This window comes from Pan troglodytes, chromosome 4 (genome assembly GCF_028858775.2).
Source record: "Pan troglodytes isolate AG18354 chromosome 4, NHGRI_mPanTro3-v2.0_pri, whole genome shotgun sequence".
Classification (NCBI taxonomy): Eukaryota; Metazoa; Chordata; class Mammalia; order Primates; family Hominidae; genus Pan; species Pan troglodytes.
Window position 1 is genome coordinate 120,940,069 of NC_072402.2, and position 17,731 is coordinate 120,957,799.

The 17,731-nt window shown below is 39.6% G+C and overlaps 1 protein-coding gene across 1 annotated transcript in view; it reads left to right on the forward strand.

The window, feature by feature from the left end:
• Positions 1-15,185, forward strand: part of PRDM6 (PR/SET domain 6) — a 105,292-nt gene extending 90,107 nt beyond the window's left edge. Inside the window, exons 7-8 of the mRNA XM_003310792.5 lie at positions 1,063-1,239; positions 8,006-15,185. Coding sequence (XP_003310840.1) covers positions 1,063-1,239; positions 8,006-8,120 — 292 coding nt within the window. The 3' untranslated portion in view covers positions 8,121-15,185. The remainder of the gene's footprint in view (positions 1-1,062; positions 1,240-8,005) is intronic.
• The last annotated feature ends 2,546 nt before the right edge of the window (positions 15,186-17,731 follow it).

Consider the following 17,731-nt stretch of genomic DNA (forward strand, 5'->3'; position numbering starts at 1 on the left):
AATAGGGAAAACTCCCTGGGTTTTATATCACTCACCAGATTCTGCTTAAGTAAGCAGAAGAACTTCTGTAGAGAAGACAGAATTTTAATCTATTTTATGAAAACCAAAAATTGATTTACTTCTCGTGAGCTGGGAAGAATGTGCTCTGATAATCTTGCTAATTATCAGGTATTTGTCACCACTTCCTTCCATTTGCTTTTGCATCAGAATCATCCTTCTGCAAGCACAATGACATCCTATCATTTCTGTGCTGCTATAAATCATGCCTTGCTGCCAGATTCAACTGGGGAGGTGATGTTCAAGAGAAAGATCTAATGGATAAATATTTGGAGGAGGGAATAGTAGGTAGAAGTCAGGATATCTTTGACAAAGAGACACATCTGGGTGTACATCTGTGTTCATCTGTGCAATACCAGTGATTATGCTATAAGTCCACCACAGTTTAATATCCGTTAAAACACACATGTAACTTGCTGACTTGCCTGTGTGTTTACCTGGTACTTAGGATGAGGTCCAAACATCCTAGAACGGCCTTAGTATCAAGAGCTTGTGTCCCGGGAGGACAGTTTATCCTCAGTTTTCTGAATTAACAGAGATAATAGCAACTGCCTTCTCTGTCCCAGGGGATTATCATAAAGATTAAACTGGATAACTGATTTTAAAGCACTTTAAAAAGATGAAAGTGCTATGGAAGCATAAGAGACAATTATATATTTTCTCTTGTAACAGTCTGCTTAATGAAGTCTATACTTTCCCTACTTACAAAAGTACCCTAACATTTGCCTGGGGAAAGATAAAAATAAGAAAGTAGGGGTTTCCAAAATGGTATGATTAGTACTGGAAAGGGGTATTCATTCGGGAATTGATGTGTCTCAGCAGCTCTGTGAATTTTGTTCCTGTGGCAACAAGTAAAGTAGTGGGAATCCAGTGGCCAAAGCTCTATGCCCTGTCTTAGAAACTGAGAAAATGTCATCAATAAGTTTTGGCCCCTTGTCATATGATTCTGACTTCCACTGATCAACACAGAAAACAATGACCAGACAGTCTGTTTATTTGTTTCAGACCCTACCAATGCGGCCACTGCTCCCAGTCCTTTTCCCAACCTTCAGAACTGAGGAACCACGTGGTCACTCACTCTAGTGACCGGCCTTTCAAGTGCGGCTACTGTGGTCGTGCCTTTGCCGGGGCCACCACCCTCAACAACCACATCCGAACCCACACTGGAGAAAAGCCCTTCAAGTAAGTAGTGGCTAGCCCTCCACCCTCTCTTTCTCTTAGCCTTTCCCAAGAGCCAGCTGATGCATCAGCACAGTGCTGCCTGGCTTAGCCAGCTGGCACAGGCTACTTGGAAGGCCAGTGTCCAGGCTGCAAACGAATCTCTTCTTGTTTAGTGGCTGACATTTGAAAAATGAAGTCAGGAAACCTATGCACTGGTCCTAGCTCAAGTTGCCAACCTTGGTCGTGAGACAAATCTTCTGGGTCTGTTTTCTCATCATTAAAATAAAGAGGTAGGAGTAAATAATTTTAATATTTTTTTCAGTCCTTGATGATCTGTGCTTCTGGAATTTTATCTAGGAGCCACACAGAGCTCCTGTGGCCATCAGCAAGCCTTATGATCATCAGAAAGGTGACCACAAGTTTAGAACATCCCAATAATCCCCTTTTGGAGAACTTGAACCCTTCAGGATTCTGATGAAATATATCCTCCTCTTTCCTATGTGTTAAAGAGTTTGAACCTATTATAGCAGCCAACTTGTGACTTTTCAGTGTATACTTTGGACTTTAGAATTACCATGTTGGTGAAAAAAGAAAAACAAAACCAAACCCAGAGTACATTGACTTTTTGAGGATTCAGGGAATGTGGAAAGAGATGGAATTGAATTCTAAGGGCTTTGGCAAGATAATGGCATCTGAGCAAGAGAGTGTGTTTCTACACATGGCACACTTATCCAAATGGTGGACATCTGAATCTGTGCAAGATGGTCTATTCATTCACTTATTCACTCATTCATTCATTTACTCATTCAGTTATGTATGTGTTCATTCATTCAGCTGGTATTTACCAAGTATGTACTTTTTTGCTAGGCACCCTGGTAGGTACAAGAGATACAAAGGTGAATGACATTTAGCTGTTCCTCCTTTTCTCCATCTTTGAAAACCTCATAGTCTAAGGGGAAGCCCAATTAGTAAATGTATTACAGGGTGAAAAGTACAACAGTAAGACATGTATGTATGATGTTTCACAGTAGCACAGAAATGGAGTAATCAATGCTATCTGGTGGAAATGATGTTTCAGATATGTTTTGAAGGATGAGTAGGAGATTTCTAGACATACGGGGCATAGGGGAAGGTATTTCTGGCCATCCAAACAGCAGGTGGAAAGGCCTGAGAGTGTGAGTCAGCATGCATGGTTGATTGGTGTTCTCAGAGCAGTTTTTATGGTCTGTGTGATGAACTCTTTTCAGTTCAACCCTCTCACAGCTCTCTTCACTCATTTGCTCTACTGGCTTTTTCTGTTTGAGAAGGAGAATTAAAAGAGCATAGAGTTACCCCCTTATGTACCTTCTGTAGGACATGATCAAGCAAGAGAGGAAATGATTCAGGCAGTAGGAGACTAATCCCCCTGCTCAGTCTCAGCCAAGAAGTCTTCCCAGAGCCTCATTACCCAGGATTTTCCATCCAGACCTGCTGTCGTGGCGCACTTTGTGCTCAGCCTGAGGCCAGGCTCAGCTTGGGAAACAGAGTCCTGTGGTCTGGGTCCTGCCTTCCTCTCTGTCTGCCAGTGAAGGGAGAAGTTCATAAAAGATGGTCATTGTCCCTGTTCTCCTCAATAATTAGTTACTTTATTCAGCATTCTTAACTTTTCTCCAACATAGTTTAATTTATGGTGTTAATAATCAAAATAGTGATAATTTTTGTTGCGGTACATAGGTGCAGCTTGTTCACTGCATAAGAGCATCTGGCTAAGGGGGCAGGATGGGGCCTAAAATCAAGTCTGCACTATGCCACCCATGCTGTGCCGCCTGAGGCTGCAATAGCCCAAAGAGGGCATCTTTTTCTAATCCACCCTAAGGAGCTGCAATGGGCTACCACAGTCCTAGGAGTTCCCTATCACCAGTGCTTGTATCCTGCCTAGTGGACTTTGTCATTGCCCTCAGGCCTGAGCCCCGTAGGGTTCCTAGGTTCTGGCTTCACTGCTCTGGAGGAGGGCGTTGACAATGAGTGGCACGTTGCCTGTGCCTTTGAGCAAGAGAGCTTTTCAAAAGCAGAGATACAGGAGGGTTCAGGATCCTTCTGGCCCCTTATATTAGAAAGGGCAGCCAGACCAATACAGTGCCAGGAGTCAGATTGATTTTTATCTTGTTGCTGTGTAAATAGATTTTAGTAATTAATTGAAGCGGTTTCAGGGTCAAAATGGGAAGTAGATTTCTATTAATGTTAAGGTGTTACTTATGTGTAACCTTGTTGACTCCACTCAATTTTTTTCCTTTAACATCTGTTTTTGTCATGTTTCCAATAGAGTTGCCATTTTAACTTAATTTCAATTCATCAGATTAATATTTGAAGGGCTTTGCTGATTGTATTTTTCCTTTTCCAAAAATATATGTTTTGATCATACCTACTTTCATCTGGAAAAAAAAGGAAACAACTAAGGTTGTTGGCTTAAATTCTGTGTATATGTTTTAGTTCTTTCTGTTCCTACTTTTATCTAGACAGCCACATGCTGTAGTTTTTTTTTTTTTTTTCAATTTATCAAATAGATATTCCCAGGGGAGAGCTGAGTGTATGCTTATTTTGAAAGTGCAAGATTTAAACATCTTCTAGGAAATGGAAAGTTAAATCCTTTAGTGTATACAACCAGGTCTTTCAGAATTGATCTATCCCAAGGGAATTTTGGGAATCTTCCAACCATAGCTCATGGATATTCATCCCATGGACATTTGTAAATATTATGAAGATATCCTTTTACAAGCTTATAAAACAAACATTTTTAAAAACCTTTTTTTTTGCAGATTAGTCAATAAAATGGGTTTCTCTACAACAGTTAATTTTACTACTTCAACTAATGGGTATTGGCTTACACAATGTTACAAAGAAGGAGAAGAGTCTTGTAAAGGCACATAACCGTCAACTGTATGTCTTAGGGAGTTTCCAAATAGATGCCCCAGATGGCTCAGTCCCCAAGTTGTCCCACCCACCCAGGGCTCAGGAGGCCTTTACAGAATTCTCAGGGTTGAGCTGAGATTAAGCTTGCCATGTCAGAGAAAGCCCTTTCGAACTTCTAAAATCTTCTGCTGAGAAGTGGTTTTTGAAGGCATATCAAGATTACTGCCATCCAAAGAAGGCTGCAGAAGATTTGGCATGAAGAGGTCAGAGTTTCAATCCAGGCTTTGCCTCATATCTGATTGGCTGAAATTCCACTGAAAGAATCCATCTCCCATGTTCTAGGTAGATGATGGGCCTGTCAGCAGCTACCCTAGGCCGTAGACTTAGGATTTCTAAGATAAAGGAGCATGTACGAAAAATAAAAATTGGAGGATCACATTGAAGGTCTCGGCTTTCAATTTGCTCTATGATACTGGAAGTCATGGAAAACAAGGAGCAAACGCAAGATATCATTTAACAGCAATGGCCAAGCATTTTATTGCAGGCAGGCAGGAAGGAAGGAAATAAGGAAGTTAGTTGGCAGTCTAAAAATTATTCTATGCAGCAAGGACTCCTTCCTCCTTCTTACTAAACAGTGTCTTGATATTTCAGTGGGCTGCCCTGCTCTGCCTGAGAGGATCTGTGTGAGCTGCCCGAAGCCTGGCTTTCTGAACCTGGGAAACTGAGAACAGGCTAGAATTTTCCTTAGGAGGGGTTCTTCATTATTGTTAGAAGCAAGGAGAATCATTCATCGCTATGTTCTTGCATCAAGAAAATGGAGTTTGGCTCATGATGAAAAAAATCAAAGGAAATTCCAAAGGACATCTAATATTTGAACAAGATCTAGGCAAAATTAAAGCAAATCCAAGAAGCAAATCAGTAAATATGCATTAAACACATCATACATACAAAGCCCTGTGCAATTTGGTTCAATTCAAAAAGTTTTTTGTGGCATATCATAGAGGCACAGAAAGCTTGTTGCAGGTTTTCTGTGGTAACAGAACTTGACATCGCTTTGTTAAGCTCCTCGTACATATAATCCAGTCAACCATCATAGTAAGTAAAGAATGATCTCAAAATTTAGAGGTAATTAAGTCTAATTAAGATGCTCACAATGGTATAATAGAAAGAAACTCCTCACAATGAGGAGTTTCTTTTTGCTGAAATACTTAGTAGACTTTCCACTTCATTGTTCCTGAGATACTCCCGTCAAGGCTGTGGCATCAGCACCTATGCTAAGGGAAGGCACAACGAAGCCCCTGAGTGCAAGGGTGCTTTTCCCTCCTGACACATTACCTGCATCTTTTCTTCCTTCTTACTCTGTTACACTGCACGAAGTCCAGGCTTAGAGATGCCCCTGCCAGTCAGTCATCAGGGACTGTAATTCAGGGTTAGTTTAGATGCCCACCAAGTGAAGTCTGGCTCTGACTTCTGTTGAGTCGGTTCTGTTGAGATGAGTTTCATTAAAGTATGAAAATATTTTGTGGAAGAGATTTCTCTAAAATGTAAGATAATGAACATAAAACTGAAGTCCTTATTTTTAAAAAATATTTTTATATCTAGCTCTTACTTCCTCAAATATATAAATTGCATTCTTGTCATTCCCAAACAACACAGATATTATTTCTAGTAGCCTTCTTTCCTCAAGAAGGAGAACTCCCTGAGAAAAGATTCTAAATTAAGGTAATTTCTACACGTCTGCTTGTATTTTTACTCACACTTGGTGTGCAGATGGCTCTAGAAATGATTTTCCTGGAATACTCTTCTTATGCACCCTATATATTGGACAAATTTTCTGACTATTACAGCAAATTGTTCCATTTGTGTAAATATCTGCAGTGCATTTAGGCAAACACTTGAGAAAAATGTGTTTTTCTCTTAATGTCTCCATCCAATCTGGATGTTAAAATATTACATATAGACATACACTTTTGCCTTATATGAAGCACTAAACTGCCAACTCGTGTATTCCTCATATTCTAATACACAAGATTAAAAATGCAAAACCATGACCCAGGCACATTTTCATTCCTCACAATTGTTCAAGCTATTCTACTCTCTTCAAAATTGATTCTAGAGCTTCAAGATAAAAAAAAGGAATATAATAATTTGAAAGTTTGTCAAGCAGTGAAAGGTAGTATATTTTGACACACTAATCCAGTAACTAATCAGTTTTCTAATAAACAATCAGCAGTTCGCTAACGTGTCATCAGCACTCCAGGAGCTCTGGAGAGGGGATGAGCTGCCCACGGACGTTAATGAATACACCAAAAATCATTAGGTGATCAATACTTCTGAGTTATTTTCATTGAGCTGATAGGTCTGATACATTAAAGCTGACATTATACATTTGTCAAGATCACAGTGCAGTTTTTAACAGTGGAACAGGCTGCTAAAAATATTCCCCGAAAGACAATCAAAGAAACACAAGTTCTTCCCCCTGACACACTCCGCTGGTGCAGGAGCCCTGAAAAATCCAAATGCGAAGTGAAGCTCCTGCCTGCCAATGTTCAAAAACATGCAAGAATTCCCAGAGTGGATGGATGTGTTCTATTTTATAGGTACTTATGTCCAAGACAGGGTACTTAATATAATTTACTGAAGAGGAGAAAGAGTGGAATGCCTAACAGATAACAGGGCTTGTGGCTTTCTTGTCTGTGATAAGGCAGGGAGACTATGTCATGGTGGCTTTTGCCACAGCTTTCATAGTGCAGGGGCTCACAAACTGGAGGTTGCATTATTTAAAAGTGGGACAATTGTCTGTAGCTCTTCTTGAATATCTTTTTCTTCAAAGGTTTGAGGAAAGGGCATTAGGGGTGGCTGAGGTGGCCTCTGAGCTGTATTAGATGCTGGGCCAGTGCTCTAGGCAGCCCAGGTAAGTAAGGTGGTGATGGAGAAGTCGCTGTCTGTGCCCAGCCAGCTGCCACAGTTCATCTGTGGGTGTGTGTATTTACACACACAGTCACAATCAGCCAGGGACAACATCCACAGAAAAACAACAGGCTCCCACTAGATTTTGAGTGTGTGTTCTGCTTTTTGTAGATTGAGTAGCCACCAAGCTAGTAAGTGAAGGTTGTTTGGAAGATATGGACATGGGAGATAGGGAGGAACTCAGAGTCTCTAGATTACAGTCTTTTGTTGTTGTTGTTTCTCATTTAAGTTAAAAAGAAGAGATAAATCTTGAAGTGTGACATTTTCTCCTCATCAGACACACTGCCCTTAATTCTAGCCCATATGTACATCCTTTCCACTGTGCCACTGCAAATTCTAGTTTTATAAATTATTTTAACCCTAAGTTTGGTTAGGCTGTGACACTGTAACCAGCTTTTGCAAAAAAGCAGCGACCATGCCTACTGCCCCTCACAGTCACTGCAGTCTAACGTATTGCTTCCTCTAGTTTCCAAATTCCAGATGTACACTCTTTGGCTGCTGTTCTGAAGGGAGTAGAATTCCCAATTGTAAATTAGCAGTAGGTGAAATTCTATTTGTCATCAATTTCTCTTTGGGGTTACAGAGTAGAAAACTGCAGGCAAGCTGCTTCTTTGATGGCTCACTCCTAAAAATCTCTTTTTGTTCTTTATCTATTTGAACTGACAGTGATCAGAGCTGCAGCAGGACAGGGCTCTCTGGAGAAATCACCTTCCCCCTGCCTATTGACAGATCCCTCTGTTCTGCATCAGACGGGCTTTGTCCCATCACAGGCATCCAGGCCTTGGAAGGAGCCACCCATTAAACCTCTTGAGCTGGTAAAATCTGAAGCCACTTTGGAGTGTCTGTTCTGATTAGGCAGGATGAGAGGAAGCCCATCACCCTGCAGGCCCCGCTCCCTGGTCTCAATTTTCTCTCTTGCCTCCACCAGGTGCGAGAGGTGTGAGAGGAGCTTCACGCAGGCCACCCAGCTGAGCCGACACCAGCGGATGCCCAATGAGTGCAAGCCAATAACTGAGAGCCCAGAATCAATCGAAGTGGATTAACTGATTGACTGGTTGGAATTAAACTGCAAGGAAAGTCATGATTAAATGTCACGGACACTTAAGCAAAACCAAAGATTTCCTCTGAGCAACTTTCAATCAGTCCCAGAAAACCAAAAGCAGTAATAAAATAAGTAAGATGTTAAGAGATATTGATCCTGGCATGGAAGTCAGACCAGGAAAGAGATTATTTATTTATGACTTAGGGATGAGACTTATTTCAGTGGACAACTAACCTGGGATGGTTAACATTTCCAGTCCCACCGTGTATTTTGCTTTGTTTCTAAAAAGCTTTTTAAAAACTGTTATTTAATACCAAAGGGAGGAATCGTATGGGTTCTTCTGCCCACCGTTGTGACTAAGAATGCACAGGGACTTGGTTCTCGTTGCATCTTTTTTTAGTAACATGTTTCATGGGGACCCATTGTACAGCCCTTCATTCTGCTGTGTCGGTTTGGCCTGGCCTGACACTGGCTGCCCCAGCGGGGACCACAGAAGCAGAGCGAGAGCCTTCGCTGAGTCAATGCTACCTTCAGCCCCAGACGCATCCCATTTCCATGTCTTCCATGCTCACTGCTCATGCACTTTCTACACGGTTTCTTCCAAACAGCCTGGTCTTGATGCAGGAGAGTCTGGAAAAGGAAGAAAATGGTTTCAGTTTCAAAATTCAAAGGAAAAAGTTGAGGACTTATTTTGTCCTGTCAAGATTGCAAGAACATGTAAAATGTACGGAGCTTCATAATACGTTATATTGTTCCGAAGCAGCTCGTTGAGAAACGTTTGTTTTCAATAACATTTTAGCTTAAAAAACAAAAAGAAAATGAAAATAAAGTTCTTTGGTCTAAGGCTGGAGATAAGGTGTTAGGCTTCATTGTAATTTTTTTAGTTGTTTCTGTGAAAGTGTTGAACATGTGAACAAAAATAGTGCCAAACCCCATCGTCAAGGCCCTTTTAGCAATTTTATCTTTCTTCCTCTTGCAGATGAACCCCAGGAGCCCCCTTTCCTCTCTCCTGAGTGTGGGAGGAGCATGTCTACAAACACAAGTGAAAATAGCCCAGACAAGGAGACTTTGAGAGGAGGAACCATGGAGAAGGTTGTGGTTAGAACAGATAGCCCAGGAGCAGCTAATTTTATCAATAGAATTACTTTTTCTTTTCTCGAGATTGATTAATTGAAAGAGAAGGAATTCTCCACACAATTTCACTATTCTTTGAGTGCTTAGAATGTGAGTTTAATTTCAGCTAGCCTGTTGGTGGTTCAACAGTGGTGCTCAATGAAATTGGGTCACATTTAATGAAATGATCTAGTTTTGGGAAGAACTGATAGCTCCCAGCAGCATCTCAGCGACTGTCTACCTCGATGGCCAGTTTAGATAAAAACTGTTCAGTTTTATCTAGAGTGTTTAATAACAACAGTTTCTGTTTGTAAATTTCATCATCACCTGATATCAGGACACAGTCTTTTAAGGAACTCCTTGTCTTTGAGCTTTCCCATTGTCTTCCCTCAATAAAAATGAGACACATAACTGAACTCACTACTAAAAGGCAAGGATACTGTGTGGTTTAGTTTAATCTATTATTATGTATCTGGCTCTCAGAAAATCTCTCTTCCCTTTTAATTTTGCTTCTCTATTCCTTAGCACCCCAGCTACCACATTTTAAATGGAATTCAACAGGATCTAATTAATAAGTGTTTATAGTTATTATTTATATATGTATATATACATATATACACATAATAATAATCTCTAGAACCCTGGGCCATAATGAAAAATATGGCTAATTCTGACCTCTGTTGCCCAATCTCAAGCCATTCACCTAGAATTTTCCTCCAGTTCTTACTGTCTCCTGGTCATGAAAGTAGTAAGGAATCTATGCTGCTGTATAACAGTAGCTGATTGAAACTATTCTCTCTGGTAGTTAGGAATGTGTTCTGATTTTACAATTCCCTGCCCTAAGTGATGGATACGTTTGCAAACAATGTGCATCACTGGGAAGGGTGAATGAAATGTAGCCATATTAACCTGAAACCTGCAAGAAAAGGACAGATCAGCTTCACAGATGAGTAAGCTGTTCCATTTGTTAAGGTTGAAAGATTTACTCAAACTTTTTGAAAACAGCAGTAGGGAATCACCTGTATGTTTCTAATTTTTTTTTTTTTCATTTGAAAAATCAGCTCAGCCATTTGCCACATTTCACAGTGGAACACCGTGTACTACTTACTCAGTTCTCATGAGCTTCAGAATGTGGGAGAATGAGAAGGCTTCCCTCCTCCCTTGATGTCTGGCATGGGAAGGTTTTCCTTAACAATGATCTCTCTGCCACCCTGATGGCTTTGCTAGCTGATCCCAAACTTCCACTGAATGTGGCAGTAACCTGTACTCCAAAACACTCTTCTAGTGTTCTGCTCCATTTAAATCTATTTTTATCCTCTATTATTAAGAGAAATTGTTGGCATATATATTCCACCAAATTTGGTCAGAAAATATTTTCTGCCTAATAGAAAATTGGATACTCTAATTTTCCAGGCATGTGGGCACATTCACAATTTTTACATTGCTGTCCTATTGCCAGCTTCTAGCAGACCAGCCTAGGCTGTCTGTCCACAAAGGCAGGCTTACACCTGGACATTGACTTGGAACCCTGAAGCAGGTACTGAGATCATTTGGGTCCAAAATGATTTTAATCTAAGTGTATGCTGGGGAGGAGGTTTCTCTTTGAAACTTCCTAACAATTGCTTTAGCCTTTTCTATTTAAAGTGGACACACAGTCCCCTGGGATACAGCAAATGGGTGGTAGAAATTGCAGTCGTAAAATTTGCCAGTTTTTCTTATTAGTAACTTCCTAATTAGTAGTGCTATAAAGAGAGTAAATGCTCTGAATCACTGGGGAAAGGATATTTAAGATAAGAAAGGTAGTCTGTCAGAGCTGAATCAGGGTTTGGCTCTTGAAGCAATCCTTCTTTACTCTTTTCTTTCAATGGGGACAGAATAATAATAATTTTTTCAGAATAAGACTTTTCATCCTAGCGTATGTTCCTTTATTTAGCAAAGAGTCTAAGACGAAAGGTAATGCCAGGGAAAAGTCAGGGTGCAATAGGATGAGAGATGGAGCTGCATACCTTTGCATTTCTGGAAAAATCTCAATATCCCAAGGCAAAGTTGTATTTTCCCCAGGATATGTGCATACATTTTTCATAGATAAGCTTTTCATTTTTGTTTTGTTTTTATCTTTAAAAATGACTTTTTTGGAGGAGATATACTTCTAAAAAGTTATTGTGTGGCTAAAGCTATGAAACTTAATCTCGTATAATTTATATAATTTGATTCAGTTGATACATTTTTTATTGTGTTCATTTAAATGTAGCCTTCTTGGGAAACTATGTATAACAGGAAAAGATCATGACATCATTGTGTCCTCATAGGGCTCATAATTGAATTTTACCTTGTAAAAATTTCATTCTGGTTCGGGTATGCAAAGATTTATACGAACATTTAGCAGTTCATCAATTTTTAAATCAAATGTTCATTGTTTCATTCATTTATTCAACAAGTATTTATTGAACTCTTATTTTATATAAAGACCCCATTTTATGTGTTCACCATAAGCAGCATTATTTAAGTGACTATTCATGATAAAATAATATTCTCCTCCTAAGTGGCTGCTAGTAAAATGGGTATTTTAGTCCTTTAGACCATTGTCTCAGTGAAGTTAAAGATTTTGTTCCAACTGGGAAAATCTGAGAGAGGTAAATTCATCTGGGGACCAGAAAATAGCATATTGCAAAACAAGTTAAGATGCACAACTTGGTTGTCTTTGCTTAACTCACTGGGCTATTGGTTGTTAGCAGCAGTATCAAGAGACCAGGATTAGGGCCTGGGTCTTGGGTTTTTATGACCCCCCTTTCAATGATAAGGCAACAAGTGGGGTACAAGGCTGGAGTTGCTCAGGGAAGGAGATCTGCGACCCTGAATGGGTCAGAGTTGCCTCATTAGTGATAAGCGTTGGCAGTGTAGTCCCTTTCCCCGGTGTGCAGAAGTAACATTATTTGTTTTGCACTAATTTAAAATATAAAATGCAAGTATCTATTGAGTTGTTTAAAATGGGAATCATGGCACGTCTCACAAAGAGGGCATTTCCAGAACAGCAGGGTTAACGGGTCCCTCTGAGTGTACCCAGCAGCCTGCGTTTAGGAGCAAATTCATTGCTCTCATATTAAGGCTATGCATGCCTACAGAAACCAGGCCAGGAATAAGAAATAAATAATCACATTTCCTGAAATGTTTATCTGTTTCTTCCCTGACATGAATTTAATTTTTATTTCCCAGAGCCTTTACTAGATCCTGACATCAGATTTTAAAAGATACTGAGATATATGCTTCTTTAAATGATAACTGTAAGTTCCAGAAATGTTATTCGCTTGTCAGGATCCTTTTAAGGTGAAGAGCTTTGGAAAATTTTATGCGCTAACTAGATACCTGGGTGATCATCAACCCAAAGTTTAAAGTTCTCCCCTCACTAGCATTTATCTGAACTACCACAAAACAACAACACAGGTTACTAGGAAGGCACCTATTTCAGCCCTCCCCAAGATTGCATTCTACAAACCCAAAGATCAGCTGTCAGGTACAACTGGCCAGACAGAGCCAAACTGAAAAGAATATTGCTTTATCTGTGGAAACCTTGCCACAGATGTTTAACCTGTAGTCCCTGGCTGTGTTTGACTTTTAAAATATTTATTTAGTTTCTTCCTTTAAATAATAAATGCCAGATGTTTCATCAGATCAATATGTATAACGATAACAAAAAATATGTCAGAAACAGGTCCAAGTCATGAAACATTTGAATTGTCTTTCCTATAGACTGAATATGCCACCACTGCACTTAGAAAATCTATGGAGGAAATTTTAATGGAAAAATAAGGACATTCTGCGCTTATTCCCACAGATGTTGATGGGAATGATGATGATTATAAATTATATTGTGCAATTACTGCCATGCCTTGTTCTAATGCTTAATGTGGATTATCTCTTTTAATCCTTAGTAACTCTATAACAAAGATACTATCATTATCCCCTTCTCATATATGCTTAACAGTTTTAGCTTTGTAGCTTCTTTAGTTTTTTTCCTCCTTCAAAGCCATAAACAGGCAATTGTTAAAAGAGGAAAATACTTCTCTATGTAAAGCTTTTTTTTGAGAACAAGAGCTTTTAAAAATTAATAAACACAAGTATAATTTATTTATAAAATGTGTTTGTGGAAACAATACTGAAATGCTATTAAAACACGTATCATTATAGATGCTGATTTTGTCATGCCCAAATCTCATTGCTGGACAGAATTTCAACTATTCCATTGCTGTCAGGCATTGTTTTTGTTTTTCTAAGCAGGAAACTAAAATTCCACATTGAAAGAAAAAAAAAATAACCCTCTCAAGTGTGATATACATTAGGACAAATGGCAACAGGCAGGAAGGGCAGGTTGTGTTGGAGAGTGGCCAGAAGAGAATAAGGTTCGAACACTATCGACAGGTAAAAACACATCCTCAACGGGGCTAAGTGAAATCTCGTTTTCTTTCTTTGTTCTGACTGAATGCTAAGTGAGTTACTTTTCAGGCATCAATGGAGTCATTATGCAGTTGTGTGCATTAAGAATATGGGCTTATGTGGTTAGCCTGTTGGTTTAAAGCAGTGAAGTAGAAAGACTGGAGTCATTATAGGTTTGGTTTGTCAAAGGCACAGATAGTGTAGTTACATGCATGAGGTACTCAAGGAACCAGTTCAAGTTCTGGGGCACAATCTAGATGAAACTGTGAGGTTTGTTCAAAAAGTAAGTGTACAAAATTTCATCATGAACTGGCTTTATTACAAGGCAACTCTTTACCGTGGTTTATTGAAACCACAATGTATACTACTTTCCTCCAGATTCTGATTCTAATGGGCACATTTGTTTGTTGAAATGATAAATATATTTTCCTTGTCAAACATGGTGGGTCCTGGTTGATATTTCCTGTTTCCTGCCTTGAAAAACATCCTTGTTGGTGTCTTTCTCCCACTTTGGCACATCACTCCCAACTGAAAACAGTCTAGATATAAACTTTAACAAGTTGGAGATCTATTTCTACAGCACAACTCTTTCATGTTTAAAAGCAATTATGCCATATCAGGTGATTGCCACATGTTGGGGAAAGCAGCCATCTTAGAGCAAAAGTCTGCCAACCCACAGTCCCTGTTGATCCACATGTGGGCATTGTCTAATGTTAACAAAATCAGCACTTGTAGACTTACTTTCTCTGAACAATCTAGTACACTTCTCTAGTTTCTCCCAACCTGGAGAAAATGTATAGCAAAAGCCAGAGGCAAAATTATTCTCCTTAGCAGTTGTAAGTATTTCATGAAAAAGCCTTCCCCCAGTTTAAATGCAGAGGCTAAGGTGATGACTAACGAATTAAGGAAAACTTTGGCTCAGATCAGCAAAATTATTTTGGAAACTTAATGTCCCAAGTTAATTATTTTTTTTATATCAAGGGGAAGACATCCAGTTCCGTAGGATGCTAAAAGAAGTGTGATATTTAGATGCTATTAGGACATTGTATAAATTTCTTTAATGTGGTTATTTTAAGTTTAGGACTGTAAATGTTCCCTACTGGAATAGAAATATGTCTCTCTCCAACTTTCCACCAAATAAAATGGTTAGAGTGAATGCCCAGTTTCACATCTGCCTTTTGGAGTTTGGAAAGCTTAAACAAGTCAGTTAAGAGAACGAGAAGAATCTCACTGTGGGTCATAAGGAGTGTGTAGTTTGCTGTAAGGGCCACTGATATGACAAGAATGATTATCCCACAGTAAGAATGGGTAAAACTTAATAAAGTTTTCTAACTTTATTAAACTCACATTATTTAATGAAAAAATAGCTGCAAAGGACCAATGAGATCATGCATGCTGCTGTATTCTTGTGATAGAATCTACCAGGATTAAGTTGTATTTAAATGAAAAAACAGGTACACATTTAGAGAACATTGACCAAGAAATGTAAATATATTTGATTAATAAAACATTTTTATGATGACTCGATCTTCCCTTGGATTCTGTCTTTTCCAGTCCCACAGTCATTTTTCAAGCACCATCTGTTTGATTCTAGTGTGCAGCTTAGGCAGTAGGCAGTCAACAAACTCTTGTTGGGGAAGTATAAGCTAGAAAATACACCTAGCAAGCAGGAAGGTTGTTAAAATTCAGCCCTGAGGTTTATTCGGATGCATTTGAGATTACTGTTTTCCTTATTCATGTGCTCACATGCTCATTTGCCCGACCAAGTCAGGTGCACAGCTTCTTAAGGAAACTGTGCGCAGAGACCCAGCCACAAATCTGTGGCAGGCTGGACTTGATATTTGACCTCTAACCCCATAAGCCTTGGAGCACAGCAGAAAGCACTTGCCCGGAGAGTGGCCTGGGGCTGTGACTCTTCTGAATGTATGTGATTAGGGGGCTCTCAGAAAGAAAGCCAAAGTCAGCTGTTTGTCTCTTGTTCTGTTGGAAAATAAAATTTCACTTAGAAAAAATATGTGAGCATCTAGGAATAGCAAGAAGGACACTGATGCTGGAGTGGATTGAAAGAGGTGGAAATTGCAGGAGGTAAGGTCAAAGAGTCAAAGTGGGCTGGACCATATAGAGCCTTGAATACTATTGTGAGAACTTGGCATTTCCTCTGCGTGAGGTGGGAAAATCTCATTTTGAGCGGAGGCAGGATGTTATCTGACCCAAAGTGATAATTTTTGCTTCTCTGTTGAGAATAGATTGTGGGAGAACACAGACTGAAGACAGGAGATGGTTAAGAGATTTCAACGCAGCTGAGAGATAGATGATGGTACCTTCCTCTAGTGCAGTAATGGTGAAGGTGGCAGGAAGTAGTTAAATTCTGGATATAATTTGAAAATTGAACAGTATTTGCTGATGGGTTGGATGCTGGATATTAGATAAAGAGAGAAATCAAGGATCACTCTAAGACTTTTTGGTCTAAGCAACTGAAAAGGTGGAGTTTTTAGATTTGGGAGTTTACACTCCATTTTGCATTACTCATCCTTTTCCATAAGTACCAGGACTATTCCAGTATAATAAATGTGCAAATGATAGTGCATACCAGGCAGCTATCTTACAAAACTGTTGACTGTCCCAGAGTAGCCAAGCTTAGCACCCAGCCCCACCTGGAGCAAAAAGTTGAATTTCATCTTGCTGTTTCTGCTGTAGCACAGGGTTATTCCATTGCCCAAGAATGGCATGCCTGTGTTTTCTTGAGAAAAAATATTACATCAGAAGTGAAGATATACTTTTGAAATAGTGGCACTCTCCATCCATGGGGCACCTGAGCCTCATTCTGGAAATTTTTTAAGGACAGGGTACTCTGGGAATATACATGGACTCTTTACCGTGTCTAACTTATTTCTTTGCTTACGCTGTAGGCTCAGTGTGGAAGGCAGTGCCAATCACAGGGGTGACTGGTGGTTTTCAGCCTCTTGGATGGGACGATTCTGATCACCTTTAATGAGACATCTTGTCTATACACAACTAATGTTTGCCATTCATCCATCCATTCATACATCCTCTTGACAAAGAGTTTCAAAAATCTATGTGCTAAAGTGCTTATATACAAAAATGAATAGGACTTGGTGGGTTACAAAATCTGGATGGGAGAGAAAGACATGTAATCAAGTAAACTATAGAGGTTGTAAGTAGCTATACAGGAACCAGTGGGGACAGAATTGAGTGAGTAGTCAGTTCTCCCTGGAGGGAGGAGGTCTGGTAAATCCAAGGAGTTGCTTTCTGAGATGAGAGTTGAAATGAGCAGAGACAAGTGTTTGAATCCCCTACTAAACAGCAACCATAAGGTACGGTTCATGTGGGCTCATTTGGAAGATCTGCCAACTATGTTGATGTCTATCCAGTGTGCCCTTCCCTGGGACATTTGTCTCACATGTGAATCAAAGGTTTTTCTGTTATTGTATATACATACACACACACACACACATATATATAATTGTTGTTATTCCTGTGTGAATAATACTATTGCACATGGAAACTAAAGAATCTTCCAAAGGTCAACAGCAAACATGGTTCATGGCATTGAGCCAACTTGTGGATATTCTTACCTTTTTGAGGTAATGGACTTCTTCGGGAATGTGATTTTAAAATAGACTGCTCCACAGAAAAGTTTCAGAAACACGCCAAACTTTATATTGAATTTCAAGGGGGGGTGGCTGCACTCCAAGACCCCTAAATCTAAGATCTTGTATTCGGAATGGTGCTTTTCAATAGCCAATTATAGCTTCAAAAGACTGAGCAGAGTTGAAAATAAAAGACCCCTAGTAGATAGTAAAAACAGATGTATTTCTTGATGACTCTAAATAACAAGGAAGAACAGAGAGTTGATTGGCTCACTCTCAAAGCTAGGGAGGCAAGGGACTTAGGAAGCAGAAGCTTCTCTCCCTGTTTATGGTTTAGTATGAGTCCCATAGACACCCAGAAAGAAAACCAGCCTAATCAACCTATTAGCGAGATCACCTTGTTATCATTTATAAGGGTAGCTCATGGCCAGGCAGAGATTTTCCCCGCTTGTTATCA